Source organism: Molothrus aeneus, unplaced genomic scaffold (genome assembly GCF_037042795.1).
Source record: "Molothrus aeneus isolate 106 unplaced genomic scaffold, BPBGC_Maene_1.0 scaffold_60, whole genome shotgun sequence".
NCBI lineage: Eukaryota > Metazoa > Chordata > Aves > Passeriformes > Icteridae > Molothrus > Molothrus aeneus.
In genome coordinates, this window is record NW_027099212.1 from 389534 (window position 1) to 406460 (window position 16927).

General features: G+C 58.8%; 1 protein-coding gene across 1 annotated transcript in view; it reads right to left on the bottom strand.

Moving 5' to 3' along the window:
* LOC136571087 (Fc receptor-like protein 5) overlaps window positions 1-16927 on the bottom strand; it is a 30801-nt gene that overhangs the window by 11062 nt on the left and 2812 nt on the right. Inside the window, 19 exon segments of the mRNA XM_066571458.1 lie at window positions 3891-4160; window positions 4662-4916; window positions 5155-5385; window positions 5474-5494; window positions 5930-5983; window positions 9137-9231; window positions 9277-9298; window positions 9856-9942; window positions 10040-10324; window positions 10414-10527; window positions 10530-10682; window positions 11255-11351; window positions 11353-11534; window positions 11635-11889; window positions 12112-12342; window positions 12431-12451; window positions 12948-13029; window positions 16647-16747; window positions 16833-16912. Coding sequence (XP_066427555.1) covers window positions 3891-4160; window positions 4662-4916; window positions 5155-5385; window positions 5474-5494; window positions 5930-5983; window positions 9137-9231; window positions 9277-9298; window positions 9856-9942; window positions 10040-10324; window positions 10414-10527; window positions 10530-10682; window positions 11255-11351; window positions 11353-11534; window positions 11635-11889; window positions 12112-12342; window positions 12431-12451; window positions 12948-13029; window positions 16647-16747; window positions 16833-16912 — 2636 coding nt within the window.

Genomic DNA, 16927 nt, shown 5'->3' on the forward strand with positions numbered 1-16927 from the left:
AGATCTCAGGGCCTTGTTGGCATGTGACTTTCTCCTTCAGAGCCAGAGATTCTAGACAGGGGGGTCTTCTCTACAGTGGTCCCCAAATGATGATCGTGAGGCAGATGAGGGAAAATTCTGACTGACTCTCACACCCGTGACAGGATATGATGAGTGATCTCTCCCAGTCCTTGTCTCAACCCAGGAACCATTCATTAAATTCTCTCCCCCCATCCAAGTGTGGAGGGCAGTGAGAGAGCGGCTGTGGTGGGTGAGGGGCATCCGGGCACTGTCCATCCACGGCAAGGCAGGAAGAAGGAGGAGGGTCCAGGTCAGGTTGTTGAGCAGCTTGGTGTGGGATTGGCAGCAGGGCAGGGGCTCTCTCAGTCCCTTGGGGACAGAGACAATGCATTCAATTGCTGCATTTCTGGACTGGTTGCCCCAGAGCTGCCCCTGCAGGGGCAGTTTCCAGCCAGCCCTGCTCTGAAAACCATCAAAGGCCCTCACAGAGCCACTGCTTGGGCTTTCTTTGGGTTTGTGCTTCTTGCAGGGCTGAGCAAACCACAGGCAGGGCCTTTTTCCACCCAGAGAATTCTCACCTCTGCAGCAGCTCTAAAGCTGCCAGAATCAAAGCCAAGGGGGCAGGGGGGACCCTCAGGTCCTGGCTGCCACCTGGGGCTGGGCAGAGCAGGGCTGGGCAATGGCCATCCCTGTGCAGTGGGGCTGGGCCATGGCTGGGCCCAGGCTCGGCCCCAGTATTAAATGGACACCCCAACAACATCAGCCACTCCACAATACACATCACTGTCCCAACACTAACAACATCACAATATTTAATCAACAATATCATCAATAATGTAATATCAATTAATATAATATCCAGCAAAAGTCAACTTCCATTAACTTGTTTCTCACAGTACATACCAGTAAAGAACTGTATTCCTGTTCCTACATCTTTGCCTAAAAGCCCCGTAATTTCAATGTTACAATAATTCAGAGTGATGGGGGTTGTATTTTCCATTCCAAGGGAGGTTCCCACCTTGTTCAGCTTCCTTGACAGAGCTAAACAAAGAAACACCATTTCTGCCTGTTTAACAAAAGAGTTGCATTTTTGTCCCAGGAGCAGGGAACCAGGTCCTGTAGCCCTTTGGAACTGGGATGGGCACCAGTAAGCCACCTTAGTGGGAGCACTGGGAGGGGGATTGCAGAGCCACTAAGCACACTGGGGTTAAGAGGAACAAATCTGAATTTGATTTATGTCTTAACATATGCTACACATGACTGAATAATTACTCTGTGGTTGTCCATGTGCTGGGAACCCTGTCCCTGGTGAGGCTTCACGCAACAGAGAATCAGGGGAGAGAAAGCTTCAGTGATCTGGCTGTGAGTGACCCCCACAGGCTGGTGGGACAGATGCCCGGGAAAAATGTCTGGGAAAAAATGCCCAGGAAATCCGGCTGTGGGAGGAGCCTTTGCAAATAACAGCAACACATTCTGACAGAACAGGAGCGTTTTGCTTTGGGTTTCTTGGAGGGATCAGGGGCTTGCTCAGAGGGTCAGCTTGGCCCTCCTCCCCTGTGGGATTGACAATCTCTGAACCTGGGAGAAGCAGTGAGAGAAGCAAAGAATGATCCAAAGAGTTCTTATCTCATTTACTGCTCCTGTGTTTTTCACAAGTGGAATGCATTGTGGAAGATTGTTTACCTGAAGGGAATTGGTAATTGGATTCTGGTGTGAGTGTTTTGATTCACTGACCAATTGAATCCAGGTGTGTGTATGTGAGGACTGTTGGCTGACAGTCATGAGATTGTGTGCAGTGGAGGGCAGTTGAGTGCTTGGCAGATTCAGTTTAGATGTAATGTAATATGGCATAGAATAATAGAGTATAATAAAGTAATTAATTAGCCTTCTGAAAAGATGGAGTCAGATGCATCATTCCTCCCAGTTGTCAGGCAAAAATATCACCGATACTCCCCCTCCTCACCTTTTCCTCCCGGTGGTCCTTCTTCCCTGTCCGCACCCGTTCTTCCCTGCTTCACTGCTTCCCCGAGGCAGCTCATTCCTGCTCCTCCTGGACGTTCCTTCATTGCTTCCCCGATGGAGCGGATGCTGCCTGCACCCACCCGCCGCCTCTGCCGCGTTTCCCCAGCTGCCCCCAGCCCCGAGCCTGCTGCACCTGCCCACGGCAGCCCCAGCCCGCGGCAGCCAGCCCAGAGCCACCAGTGCCCAGCACCAGCCCGCAGCCAGCCCGCAGCAGCCCCTGCAGCCATCGCTCGCAATGCCAGAGACACGCAGGTGCCGTCCTTGGAAATCACGCCCAGCCACTCACAAAAGCCATGTGGGCTCGCCCTGGCTTGCAGCACACACACTCCATCTGCCGAGCTGATGCCCACAGAGCGCCCGGGCTTCTTGTGGTAACGCTGTCCCTGTCTTCTTTTTCTCTCTCTGTCCTTTCCCCTTTCTACTCCCTTCTCTTCCCCTTTGGGAAGAACCCTTACCCTCCTTTATCAATAAACAGTTCTCAGATATAATATTGCCATGTTTGTGCTTCATTTTCATCCGAGAAACCTTTCAGCAAGAATCCTCTCCAAATCCCCCTTTTACAGTGGGATGGGACAGGGGTAGTGGGAGGGGGAATGGGGAGCACAGGGTGCCCTGTGTAGCCTCCCCCTGACCATGACCACCTCCCTTGGAAGGATGGGCATCCACAGGAGCCATGGAGGGAGCACCCCCAGTGTCACCCAGTGCCTCCTGCTTCCCAGAGCATCACAACTTTTGGTGTAGATTGTCATAGATGTCGCTGGGCTCTCACGGTTGCCTTTGCAGCTCCATGTACGTCGCCTGAGGATCCTCCACTGAGGGTGCCAGGGGGTCTTGTGGGGCCCTGTAGGAATAAGGGGGAGTGTGGAAGGGGATGGGAGGTGCTGGGGGTTTGGGTAAAAGGTGTATCATGGCTGGAGCCTGCACCCACCTTTCCTGGTGCTTCCTGGCATCTGCAAAGGAAAACTGGAGGGGTGACTTTGGAGACCCAGGGGCCCCCATCCACCCCTGGGAATGCTGAACCACCACCAGACACACAATCCTCCCCAGGCCCCCCAGTATCCCTGATGGTCCCCCCACTTGCACCAGCAGCCTGAGCCCCCAGAACCCTGAGCCTGGCAGGGAGGGGAACCCCTAACAGAACCCCCAACATCCCTGCAGGACCCTCCAACAGCTCCCAGGGCTCTCAGCCATGGACACTGGGGGCTCAGCCCCACCCAAGTCAGGGGCTGTGGGTGTCGCCCTATGGCCCCCCTTCTGTGGGGTCCTTCCCACCTCTCTCCATGACCCCCGTCCCCCCATTGTCACCCACCCACACGGTGCCACCGGTGCCAGGCCACAATAACACCCACGAGCAGGAGCAGGAACAAAAGGGCCCCGCTGACGCCTGCAGCCACTGCAAGAAACAGAGGGGGATACATCAGGATCACCCATCCCCCCAGGGGTCCTGCACTCCCTGGTGACCCTGCGGGACCCCACCTGTGACCCAGGGTGAGCCAGGTGTCACCTCCAGGTCCAGCTCTGGGCTGAGTGCCCAGAACACGCGGTGCCCGTCCTGTCCCAGCTGGTTGGTGGCCATGCACTGGTAGGTGCCCGAATGTCCCACACTGATATCCCTGAGCTCCAGGAGGGGACCCAGGGCCACCTCCTGCCCATTGTGCAGCCAGATGAAGGTGACAGGGCCTGAGCCCAACTGCACTGAGCAGTGCAGGGTCACGGGGTCACCTGCATGCTCCTGGTGTGACACGGGACCAGGGGTGATGGTGGCATTGGCCACGGGCACTGTGGGGACAGAGACAGGGCTGGCATGAAGAAAGGTGGGATGAGGGTGCCATGGGTGCGGTCATCCCCAGCCCGAGGGTCCCGCTCACCAAGGACGGTGACATTCATGGGGTCACTCTCAGCCATGCTGTCCCCGTCGCTGACCCGGCACCGGTACTGGCCGCTGTCATTTTCCGCAATGTGGTTCAGCTCCAGGCGGGGTGAAATGCCCAGCGGTGCCCCCGAGCCCTCCCGGTGCCAGGAGAAGGACAGGGGACCTGTCCCCACGGCCACCATGCAGCTCAGCACCAGGCTGTCCCCAAGTGCCACCTGTCCCCCAGGGGGCTGTGCTGAGAGGGACACCCCTGAGAGCGGGACCCCTGCAGGGGGACACAGGAGGGACTGGGGACCCCAGAGGGGTGGAGGACATGGAGGGGAAAGAAGGGGTTTGGAGGGGAGCAGAGAGGATCCCAGTGAGCAGAAGGGGACCCTGGGAGGATGTTGGGACCTGGGGACAATGGCGAGACCCTGTAGAAAGGGGGAGAGACCCAGGCAGGGATGGGGAACCAGACGAGAGACTGAGGAGCCTCAGGGATTGATTTGGGGTTCAGAGATGGGCGGGAGGACCAAGGGAAGGGAGGGAGACCAGAGGGTGGAGCAGGGCCCTTGGAAGGGGTGGGGAATCCAGGGAGGGCTGGGGAGGACAAAGAGAGGAATGAGGGATCTGCACGGGGAACTGGGCAGTCATGGGAGAAACCAAGATGGACTTGGGAAATTTGGGGTGACCCAGGGAGGAGTAAAGGGAGGGATGAAGGATTCAGGCAGTGCTGGGGAAACCCTCGGAGGATGTCGGGCTTCCCTGTCCCCATCCCTGCACTCACTGTGCACTGTCACTGTCACCTGCTCTGACTCTCTCCACTGTGACACCACCCGGCCCGTGCAGTGGTAGCGGCCACTGTGGTGCAGCCGCAGAGGGGACAGGGAGAGCTCAGTCCCATCATGGAGCCCCTGCAGTTTCTTCTCATCGTGGTAGAAGTACACATCCGTGAGTGGTTTGTTCTGCCAGCTCCGGCAGCGCAGTGTCACCGTGTCCCCCTCCAGCAGCGCCCGTGCTGGCACCTGCAGCACCAGCCAGTCTGAGGGACAGAGGGGACCTGTCACACCAGGGCCATCAGGAGGGTCATGATGGCACCAGGAGGCACCAGGAGCCACCCAATGTGACAGAGTAGTCTCCTTGCACAGGGATGGTCTGGGATGTCCCCAGAGGAGGGGACGGGCTCTGGTCACACAGGAGGTGACCCATGGAGCGGAGCCCACCCAGAGCCCTTGGGGTCCCTGTGGGTGCCAGGCTGGGGACATCCGAACCCCCCTCACCATGTAAGACTGTCACCGTAGGGCTGTGCCCGGTGCCAGGTCTGTCACACGTGTAGGTGCCACCTTCGGTGACAATGAGGTGGTCACGTCCCTGCTGCCCCCAGCGCTGCCCGTCCTTGTACCAGATGGTGGCACCAGCGGTCCCCGAGCCCTGGCAGGTCAGTGTCACCCGGTCCCACAGCAATGCTGGTCTCCAGGGTGGCACCACCAGGAGCTGGGTGGTCTGGGCACCTGTGGGTGACAGGGGACACCAGCCTGGCAGGGCCAGCATGGGGCTGGGGACAGTGGGGTGGGTCCATGGCATCCCCTGAGGACTCACCAGCGAGGCCGAGGGTCTGGGCTGGAAGGGAGAGGGACAGGGCTGGGTGGGGGTGGAACTGTGGGGACAGAGGCAGAGGGGCATGGGGTGTGGGGGATGTGCCCAAAGTGTCCTTGTGTGACATGGACCCCTCGGGGACAGGGACACTGCGGCCACCCCTTGCTCAGGCAGGACATGGGGACACTGTGGGCACCCCTGAACTGGGGATGTCACAGCCACCCCGTGCTGGCACAGGTCACCCCCACCTGCCCCATGTTGCCTCCCCAAATCCCTGACCCCCTGTTATTGTTCCCACATTCCTGTCCCCCTTCCCCTGCCCCCAAAGCCACCCCATGGCTCCAGTGACCTCATGCACTGGTTCTGATGGCCTTGGGGACCTCAGAGGACACCACAGCCCCCCTGTGCCCCCTCCCCTCCCCATCCCTGGGGTGTCAGGCCCATGCCCGGGGCACTCACCCCACAGGAGCAGCGCCACCTTCCCGGCCATCCCGGTGTCCCCAGCCATGTGCACTGGCTGTCACTCACTGCCGGGGGTGGCTGTCCCCTGGGTGGTGGCTCTGTGGCCAAAGGGGAAGGAAGCGAGGTCAGATCTTGTCCTCACGTGTTGGTGGCCTCTGGTGGGGGCTGGGTGGCCACAAGCACAGGATCATGGGGATGTGGCCATGGGGACAGCTGTGGGAAGGGTGCAAACAGTCTGGGGACAAGGCTGGGTGGACAAAGTGGGACATGGGTTTCCCAGGAGTGGGGGCCTCAGGGGTTTGGGGAGCCAGGGATGGGGTGCCAGGGAATGGGGGTCCTGAACTGGGGGAGTCCCTGGGAATGGGGGTGCCATGGGAATGGGGGTTCCCAGAGCTGGGGGGACTCAGGGATGGGAGTCCCAGGGGGACGTGGGGTCCAGGGATTTTGGGTCATGGGATGGGGATGCTGGGGGAATAGGGGACCCCGTGGGAATGGAGGTCCTGGAAGAATCAAGGTCCTGGGGAAAGGAGGATTTCAGGGGATGGAATGAACTGGAGAGGGTTCCTTGGGAGTAGGGTGCTGGGCCATGGAGATCCTGGGGAATGTCAGTGCTGGGATGGGGGTTGCAGAGGGGAGAGACACAAGAAATGGGGGTCCCATGATTTGATTTCCAGGTGAATGGAGGTCATGGGCATGAGAAGTGGCTTGGTGAGCCTGTGGTTCACAGCTCCTTCCCTGGGTGCCTCAGATTTTGGGGTGACCCAGGGCCCAGTCCTGCCCCCACAAGGTGCTGGCAGCCCGGGGGTCAGTCCAGACAGACTCTGAGGTGCTCTGGGTCTGTGTCCCCCCAGCCCCCAGGGACTTTTCCCTCTCTTATTTTCCATTTCCATCATTTTACCCCTCAATTTCACAAGTCCCCAGTTTGTGTCCTGATGATCCCGGTGGGCATCTGAGCAGGGAAGGGGTCGGGGGAAGCCCAGGGTGGGGGAAGCAGGGGTGAGGGGTCTGCAGGGAGGGCTGGGGAGGCTGTGGGGGATGGGGGTGTCCAACTGTGCCCTCCCCAACACTTTCACTTTCTCTCTGCTGCAGAAAAAGGAAGAGGCCGTTTGTGCTGAGTGTCACATGGGGTGGGGTGGGGGCAGGTTCTGTCCTGGGGGGCACATCCAGGGGGCTCCTGTCCTGGGGGGATCCTGTCCCAGGGGGGACACATGCTGGACAAGGGGCTCCTGTCCTGGGGCATGGCAGCTCTGGAGGGGTCCAGACTTCTCCATTCTTGCTCGTCCCCTGCTGAATCTGAGCCAGGAAGAGCAGCTGGGGAATGGAGCCCCAGGCAGGAAGGAGCTCCCAGACTCCTGCTCCTTGAAGCCAGAGGCCATCTAAGACTGGGGCCCAGCCATGGCCCAGCCCCACTGCACAGGGATGGCCATTGCCCAGCCCTGCTCTGCCCAGCCCCAGGTGGCAGCCAGGCCCTGAGGGTCCCCCCTGCCCCCTTGGCTTTGATTCTGGCAGCTTTAGAGCTGCTGCAAAGGTGAGAATTCTGTGAGTGGAAAAAGGCCCTGCCTGTGGTTTGCTCAGCCCTGCAAGAAGCACAAAGCCCAAAGGGAGCCCAAGTAGTGGCTCTGGGAGAGCCTTTGATGGTTTCCAGAGCAGGGCTGGCTGGAAACCGCCCCTGCAGGCACAGCTGTGGGGGAACCAGTCTGGAAATGCAGCAATTGATCACTTTGTCCCTGTCCCCAAGGGTCTGGGAGAGCCCCAGAACTGCTGCCAATCCCACACCAAGCTGCTCAACAACCTGACCTGGACCCTCCTCCTCCTCCCTGCCTTGCCATGGATGGACAGTGCCCGGATGCCCCGTGCCCACCACAGCCGCTCTCTCACTGCCCTCCACACCTGGATGGGGAGAGAAAATTGAATGAAAGGTTCCTGGGTTGAGACAAGGACCAGGAGAGATCACTCATCAAATCCTGTCACGGGCAAAACTGCCTCGGAATTAGAGATATGAATTGAATTTATTGCTGACAAAATCAGAACAGGGTAAGGAGAAATCAAATAAACCCTTCCATACACCTTCTCCCTGTTATGAATAACTATGTAGTCTTTACTTTCTCTATTATATTGGTTTTTCCAAATTATTTTGGTATAATACAGTTTGCAATCACTTTTTAACAGCTTTTGATACACTACAATTTTTGTCAGCCTTTTACCCTAATCCCTGTGTAAAATATATATTTATAGTGTAATAAATATATTCTAGTTTAGGCAGTCACAAAGTATCAAGATAAAGACAATGTGCTGTGTATTACAACATTAACTGTTGCAGAAGTAGCTAATACCTTTCTTTGTGTAACTAAGTGACAATGGTGAGAATAACTCAGATAATTTTGTGAAATAGCTAATGTTAATTTAATGTACTAGTGGATTATCTTATCTGTATGAGAAGAACACAATGAAAAGTAGTGAGTAAATAAACATCAAAAAAGAGAATGCAAAGAGGAATTTACCACTGACCCTTCATTTATCAAGAACTGTCAAACCACAGAACAGGGCGGACTTGTGAGAATATAAAATATTTAAATTTAATCTACAGTATGGTGTGTACTTTATGAAAATTAATCAAGGGTCAAACTAAGCAAAAGAATTCCCGGAACATGTAAACTCAAAAGAGTGTTTGAATATGTATAACCCTCCTGAGTATGTATTTATCCAATACAATGGAAAGGTATGTAAGGAGAATTGTTGTAGTTAACTGTAGGCCTCTGGCAGTTGCCAAGCACCCAGCCCACTGTTTACTGTCTCTTTTATCCCTTATTAAACATTTACAAATTTTAAAGAGTGAGCCTTGTTTCTCACGCAGTTTAATCAATCGTGTCATTTTGTGTACAATAAGAGGGAAAAACATTGTGTGCCCCCCTGGCTCTGGGAGGGGGAATGAGGAGCCCTGTGGGTGCTGTGAAGAGGAAGAAGAGACCCCTGAGGGGAATCGATGCCCCCAGTGCCCCCAGTGTCACAGCACATCATCGCAGTCTCAGGGGTCCCACTGTCCCTCGTGGGGTCCCGACAGCTCCGTGTTGGTCACTTGTGCATCCCGAGGTGGGGCAGGGCTGGGGGACACCCGTGGGGGCCCTGAGAGAGACACCGGTTGTGGGGATCTGGTTGGGGGGTGACACCTGTGGGTGATGTGTCCCTGTTCCCCCCTGTACTCACCCTCTGCCCACTTGGTGCCCCTGATGTGGGTGTTGAGCACAGCCCCCTCCTCCACGGGGGCGTCCTGTGGGGATAAGGGGGGGTCTGGGTGGTGTCTGGGGAGGGGGAAAGGGGAGTCCCAGCCTGAGCCCCCCACTCACCTGTCCTGGAGCTTCCTGGCAGCTGCAAGCGAAAGAGGAGGGGGTGACCGGGATGGGGTGGGGACACCGGGAGCCCTGAACTTTCCTGGGACCTTGCAGCTCCAACCACCCACGGGACCCCCAAATCCCCACTGCAGCCCCAATTCCTGATGGATCCCTGACTCCCCCCGGAGACTCTGAGCACCAATGAACCCCCCGGAACTTCTGCATCACTGCACTGCCTCCAGTCCTCCAACCCTCTGAGCCCCCAGAACCCCAAGCCTGGCAGGGATGGGCACCCCCAAACTCCCATAGGACCCCAGAAAGATCCCCCAACATCCCTGCACATCCCTCCAGGACCTCCACAAATGCTCCACGAGCCCCCTGTGCCACACCAATGTTCCTCAAAGCTCACCCAGGGAAGGCCCTGGAGCCCAAGCAAGACCCTCCAAATTGCCCCCAAATCACTCAGGACCCCCAGCTGAGGTCACTGTGGGCTCAGTGTCCCCCAGCACAGGGGCCCTGGGTGCTGCCAATCTCTGCCTCAACTCTGGGGGCTCCCCTCACTCCAGGACCCCCATCCCCCCCATTGTCACCCACCCCGGCGGCGCCACCAGTGACAGCCCCCGATGACAGCCAGGAGCAGGAGCAGGAACAGGAGGGTCCTGCCGACATTCACAGCCACTGCTGGGGACAGAGGGGACACATTGGGGTCACCCTGAACCCAGGGGGTCATGAACATCCTGGTGACCCTATGTGACCCCAGCTGTGACCCAGGGTGAGCCAGGTGTCACCTACAGGGCCAGCTCTGGGCTGAGTGCCCGGAACACGCGGTGCTCGTCCTGTCCCAGCTGGTTGGTGGCCACGCACTGGTAGGTGCCCACATGTCCCACATTGATGTCCCTGAGCTCCAGGAGGGGACCTTGGGCCACCTCCTGCCCATTGTGCAGCCAGATGAAGGTGACAGGGGCTGAGCCCACTTGCACCGAGCAGTGCAGGGTCACGGGGTCACCTGCATGCACCTGGTGTGACAGGGGACCAGGGGTGATGGTGGCATTGGCCACAGGCACTGTGGGGACACAGACAGGGCTGACAAATGGCAGGGTGGGATGGGAGTGCTCTGGGTGCGGTCATCCCAAGCCCGAGGGTCCCGCTCACCCAGGACGGTGACATTCAGGGGGTCACGCTCAGCCACGCTGTCCCTGTCACTGACCCGGCACCAGTACTGGCCACTGTCATTGTCCCCAATGTGGCGCAGCTCCAGGCGGGGGCTGTGCCCAGCAGTGCCTCCGAGCCCTCCCGGTGCCAGGAGAAGGACAGGGGACCTGTTCCCATGGTCACTGAGCAGTTCAGCACCAGGCTGTCCCCAAGTGCCACCTGTTCCCCAGGGGGCTGCACTGACAGGGACACCCCCGAGGGCAGGACCCCTTCAGGAGAGGGGGACCCCAGGGGACGGTGAGGGACCCAGGAGGTTCAGGGAGGGGCAGGGGAACTCCAGTGATGGAGAGCGGGCCCAGAGATGGAGCGGGGCAGGGGGGGCAGTGCTTCAAAAGGAACCCTGAGGGATGCTGGGGGGGTCAGGGAGGGAACACCTGGAGAGGGAGATGGGCAACACCAGGGCAGGTAGGGGGACCCAGGGAGCGGATGGTGTGATCTGGGAAATGTGCAGAGAACTCAGAGAGGGGTGATGGGACCCATGGAGGGGTGAGGGGACCCAATGTGGGATGGAGGGAAACACGAGCCAGGAATGGGGGGACCGGGGGAGGGACCCGGGGCAGCAATGGCAGGACACAGAAACGGTGCCAGGGAAGGATGGGGGTACCCATGTAGGGGCTGGGGGACCTGGTGAGGGACCCAAGAAAGGATGGTGGGAGCCAGGGAGGGATCCGGGAAAGGTTGAGTACCACAGAGCAGGCATCAGGGAGGGCTGGGCGATGCCAGGCAGTGTGGGGGACCCAAGGAGGCTGTGGGGGCTCCCCGTGCCCATCCCCGCACTCACTGTGCACCGTGACGCGGAGCCGGGCGCTGCTCTTCCGCACGGCCCCACCCTGGGAGTGCACCTCACAGCCATAATTCCCCGAGTGGGAGACCCCCATGGGCGGGCACCAGCAGCTGTGGGGACCCCTGCGGGCCCCCCACCACCTGCCCGTCCCGGTAGAACACGTGCAGGAGGGGGGCTCGGGGCCGCAGGGGGCTGGGGGTGCTGAGGCAGCTGAGAGTCAGAGGGGACCCCTCGGTGGGTGTGGGGGGACCCTCCAGCACCGGCACCGAGAACAGCTCTGGGAAGGAGAGGGGAGGTGAGGACTGTGGCTCTGAATCTGCTGGGAAGTGGCTTTGGGGTTGTCAAGATATTGGAGTTCCAGCCATGGGGGTGCTCACCATGCACTGTCACTGGCACTGCTGCTGACCGTGACATAGAGGACCCCACCAAGCCTGCACAGCTGTAGCAGCCGCTGTGGTGCAGCTGCAGGGGGGACAGGGACAGCTCGGTTCCCCTGAGGGACCCCCCGAGATCCTTCTCCTCCCGGTAAAATCGCACCCTGCTGAGATGGATTTCCTGCCGGCCCCGGCAGCGCAGGGTCACTGTGTCCCCCTCCAGCAGTGCCCGCGCTGGCACCTGCAGCACCAGTGGGTCTGTGGGACAGGAAGGTCACATTTGACTGATGAGACCATTCTGAGGTGGGTGCCCATAGCACCAGGGACATCTGGGTGCTCTGGAGTGCACTGGGCTGCACTGGGATGTCCCTGTGTGCAGGGCACAGGCTCTCGCCACACGACAGATGTGAGGCCATCCATGGAGTGGAGCCCACCCTGACCTCTCAGGGGCCACCCTGATCATTAAAGATCCCCCCTCACCATCTAAGACCCTAACGGGGGGGCTGCGCCTGGTGCCGGGTCTGTCACATCTGTAGGTGCGACTCTCGGTGACACTGAGGTGGTCACGTCCCTGCTGCCACCAGCGCTGCCCGTCCTTGTACCAGGTGGTGGCACCGGGGGTCCCCGAGCCCTGGCAGGTCAGTGTCACCCGGTCCCACAGCACCGCTGGCCTCCAGGGGGGCTCCACCAGGAGCTGGGTGGTCTGGGCACCTGTGAGTGACAGGGGACACCAGCCTGCCAGGGCCAGTGTGGGGCTGGGGACAGTGGGGTGGGGCCATGGCATCCCCTGAGGACTCACCAGCGAGGCCGAGGGTCTGGGCTGGAAGGGAGAAGGGACAGGGCTGGGTGGGGGTCATGGGGACACTGTGGACACCCCATGTTTGCACACGTCAGCTCCACCAGCCCTACAGGACCTGTCCCCACAGCCATAAATCCATGGCCCTGTGCCCATCATCCCATTCCAATGGCACCTGTTCTCCCGGCCCATCCCCATGCAACGTGGCCCTTGTCCCTGTCCCTGCATCCCTGTTCCCCTGTCCCTGTCACCACACCTACCCAAGCCCCAAGGCTCCTTCTGCCACATCCTTGTTCCCACATCTCTACCCCCCTGTTCCTGTCCCCACATCCCAGTTCCCCTGTTTCTGTCCCTAAAGCCACTCCCCAACTCTGGTCACACTGGGCTCCATGCCCTGCTCTGGCTCTGCTGGCATTGGGGACCTCAGGGGACCCCACAGCCCCCCTGTGCCCCCTCCCCTCCCCATCCCCGGGGTGTCAGGCCCGTGCCCGGGGCACTCACCCCACAGGAGCAGCACCACCTTCCCGGCCATCCCGGTGTCCCCAGCCATGTGCACTGGCTGTCACTCGCTGCTGTGGCCACCACTCCCCTGGCTGGCGGCTCTTTGGATGAAGGGGAAGGAAGCGAGGTCACGTCTGTCCCCATGTGTAGGTGGCCCTTGGTGGGGGCAGGGTGGGGACGCTGTGGGACATGGGGGGGATGCTGGGACATGGTGGGGACATGGTGTTGCCATAATCTGGGGTCTAAGGCGGTCTAGGGAACCAGGGATGGGTGTCCAGGGGAATGGGGTGCCCAGGGATGGGGTCCCAGGGAAATGGGGGTCCCAAGGGTTGGGTGGACTCAGACTTGGGAATGAGGGTCCCAGAACAACGTGGCCTCCAGGGATTTGTGATCACGGGATGCGGGCCATGGCATGGGGGTGTCGTGAACGGCGGGAGAAATGCGACACACCATATGCGATGAATAGCAAATCCCGAAGTTTATTGAAAACCCACACATATTTATATTGGTGTTAATGAAGCTTATACATATTGCAAAAGCTGAGATCATCATTGGTTAAAGCACACTTAGATCAACCACACCTACTTCTATCTTCTAACAATTATTTTGCTTCTATTTTTGCATTCTTCTAACTTCTCTACCTAAGATATCTACATTTTCTGGCAAGCGATTTTCTCCCCCGTCTTCCCTATTCAGAGAAGGTCACTGTGACCTTTGTCAGTGATTGGACACTGGTTGCTTAGTTCCCAGCTTGTTTCCCCTATCCTTATCCATCGGTATCACATCGAAATGTCCTTTCTCAGCTAACCAATTATCCAAAAAGCTCTCTACATGGGGGTGCCAGGGAAAGGGGGTCCTTGTGACAATGGGTGCCCTGGGGAAATCAAGGTCCCCAAGGGAAGGGGTGTCCCAGGGACTGGAATTACTGGGATGGGGTTCCTTGGGGTTAGAGATCCTGGGGAATTGCAGTCCAGGGATGGGGGTCTCAGGGAAGGGGGGACAGAAGGAAATTGGGTCCCAAGGTTGGGGTCCCAGGAGGAATGGGGGTGCCAGGGATGGGTGGTGGCTGGGGGGGCCTGGGGGTCATAGCTCCTACCCTGGGTGCCTCAGATTTTGGGGAGACCCAGGGCCCTGCAAAATCAGCCCTGGGGTACTCATTTCCTGGCCAGGCATTGCATGGGGGTCCTGGGTAGCTCAGCCTCTGGGTCCTCCCCTGCCCCTGACTTTTTCCTCTCTTTATTTCTCTTTTTTCCTTATTCTCCTTACTTTTTGCCATGTCCCCTCACCCCCGGTTCCTGCCTCAGCAATCCTGGGAAGCACCTGAGCAGGGAATGGGTTGGGGGGAGCCAGGGGAGGGGGAAATGGGGAGAAGGAGGTGCAGGGAAGGGTGGGGAGGCTGTGGGGGATGGAGGTGTTGGGCTGTGCCCCCTCAACACTTTCACTTTCTTTTTCCTGGACAAGAAGGATGAGGCCGTTTGTGCTGAGAGTCAGATGGGAAAGGGGGGGTTCTGTCCTGGGGGGGCACATCCAGAGGCTCCTGTCCTGGGGGGATCCTGTCCCAGGGGGTGACACATCCTGGCATGGGGGGTCCTGTCCCAGGGGTGGCAGTTCCAGAAATGTCCCTGCACATTCCTGGCCGGGTGCCTGTCCCAGGGGTGGCACATCCTGGGGACCCCTGTCAATGCAAGGGTGGGGCCCAGCCATGGCCCAGCCCCACTGCACAGGGATGGCCATTGCCCAGCCCTGCTCTGCCCAGCCCCAGGTGGCAGCCAGGACATGAGGGTCCCCCCTGCCCCCTTGGCTTTGATTCTGGCAGCTTTAGAGCTGCTGCAGAGGTGAGAATTCTGTGGGTGGAAAAGCCCCTGCCTGTGGTTTGCTCAGCCCTGCAAGAAGCACAAACCCCAATGGGAGCCCAAGCAGTGGCTCTGGGAGGGCCTTTGATGGTTTTCAGAGCAGGGCTGGCTGGAAACTCCCCCTGCATGGGCAGCTGTGAGGGAACCAGTCCGGAAATGCAGCAATTGATCATTTTGTCCCTCTTGGCAAGGGACTGAGGGAGCCCCAGAACTACTGCAAAGACAACGACACTCTGCTCAACAAGCTGTAATAGACCTTCATTCTTGAACAAAACCAGCGGCCTTCTGAAACCTCATGGAAAGAATGTTTGGCCCCAGGCGGTGGTCATCAGATAAGACAGAAAAGTGTGGAAATATCGAGCAGGAGCTCTGGCCATTGTGGGGAGTGACCCTGTCTGGATTCCAGGTGTCTCCAAAGCTGCTCCATCCCTGCCCTCCTCACCTGTGTGAAAGGCTGAGGGTTTGCAGGAATTATGGTGAAAAGCCACGAGAGGTGCTGCTGTAGGCCCGAGACCTGCCTGGGGTCGGGCGCTGCCTTCCTTCCATTCGGGATCATGGAGAGCGGTCACGGGTGTTGCACAGGGTGTGCCTGTCCCCGGGACACTGCTACGCTGCCACTGGGCACTGGGATCCAACCTGCTGCCTTGGCGGCTCCTGCCCGCTGCCGCTGGTGGTGCTGGGACCGATTGGTGGCCGTGAGTTTGCAAAAGGAGCGATTTGCCCTCCTCCCTCCCGGCCGAGGCCGCCATGGCCCCTGAGGGGATGGAGCTGGAGCGGGGCGCCCCCTGCTGGCCGGGAGTGCTCCCTGCAGCGCCCCCTGCTGGCCGCGGTTATAACTGCCACAAAAACCAACAGCGCTGAGCGGGAGGGAAAGTTCTGCGTTTGTGTTGTTTGTTCCCTTCTGCTTTATAAATTTCCTAGGAAACAGCTGTTATTCCTTTTCCTACACTTTTGCCTGGAAGCCCCATCATTTTTGAAATTAAAAAGATTTTTACACATGGGTCTTCCATTCCAGGAACATTCTCACTTTCCTTGGTAGATATTTCTCATTTAAATGAGTTGCCAGCTGCTGGCTCCCAGCGTGGATGGGACAGACACCCCAAGAGCAGACACGGTCAGGGACTTGGCCACCTCATGCTTTGTCCTTTAAGCCAGTTGGGCCAGCAAGGGCCCTCGCCCAAGTTGGCACTCCTGGTCACCCGGCCACTCAGGAGCTGGCTTTGCCAGAGCATCCCACTGTCCCCAGTGTGCCATGGCTGACAGACTGATGGACAGGCGGGGCCCTGTCTCACCATAAGCAAGGCCTGACCCACCCCTACCACACACAGCTGTTCCAAAATATCTCCAGACATCAAACTTTTCCTGTCTCTGACACCCCACCCGGAGCCATGGCCTGATCCCGACTGCCCGGGGAAAGGAGGCGGCCCCAGAACCCCCACAGGGCCTTTGTGACATCCTCGTGTGGGGAACAGGGAAGAGGAGGTGTTTGGGACAGGGGAGAAGAGAATCCAGAGCCTCCTGAAGGCCACTTTGGCCATCAGAGCAAGGAAGGTCCAGGGCCCTGCAAGATTCCTCTGGTGGAAGAAACCTGTTGGGGGAAATGTCTGGGGTTTGTTCCTTATTGGGGGCTTTCCCTGGAAATTGTTCCTTCTGTGATCCTTTGGACTCTGAACCTTGTTGCTGTTGCTGTTGGTTTTATTCTCTCTCATTGCTGTTTCAGGAAATTGTTCATCTTTTGGCTCTTTTGGGATCTTTGTGACCCCACGGGGAGGGATTGGGGCAGTTTTTAGTGGCAGCACAGACATGAGTGGGTGCCCATGGGTGGGGACCCCCAGTGCCCCCAGTTCCCCCCAGTGTCACAGCACATTCCCGTAGATGTCACCGGGTTCCCGCGGTCGCCCCTGGGGTCCCCGCAGCTCGGCGTAGGTCACCTGGGGATCCTGGAGGGTGGTGGCTCGGGGGGACGCTGCGAGAGACATGGGCTGTGGGATCTGGGTGGGGTGACACTGGTGGGTGACGTGTCCCTCTGCGTGTGTCCCCCCCGTACTCACCCCCTGCCCTCTTGGTGACCACGACGTGGGTGTACAGCACCTCCCCCTCCTCTGGGGGGGCCGGGGGATCCGGGGGGGCCCTGAGGGAATAAAGG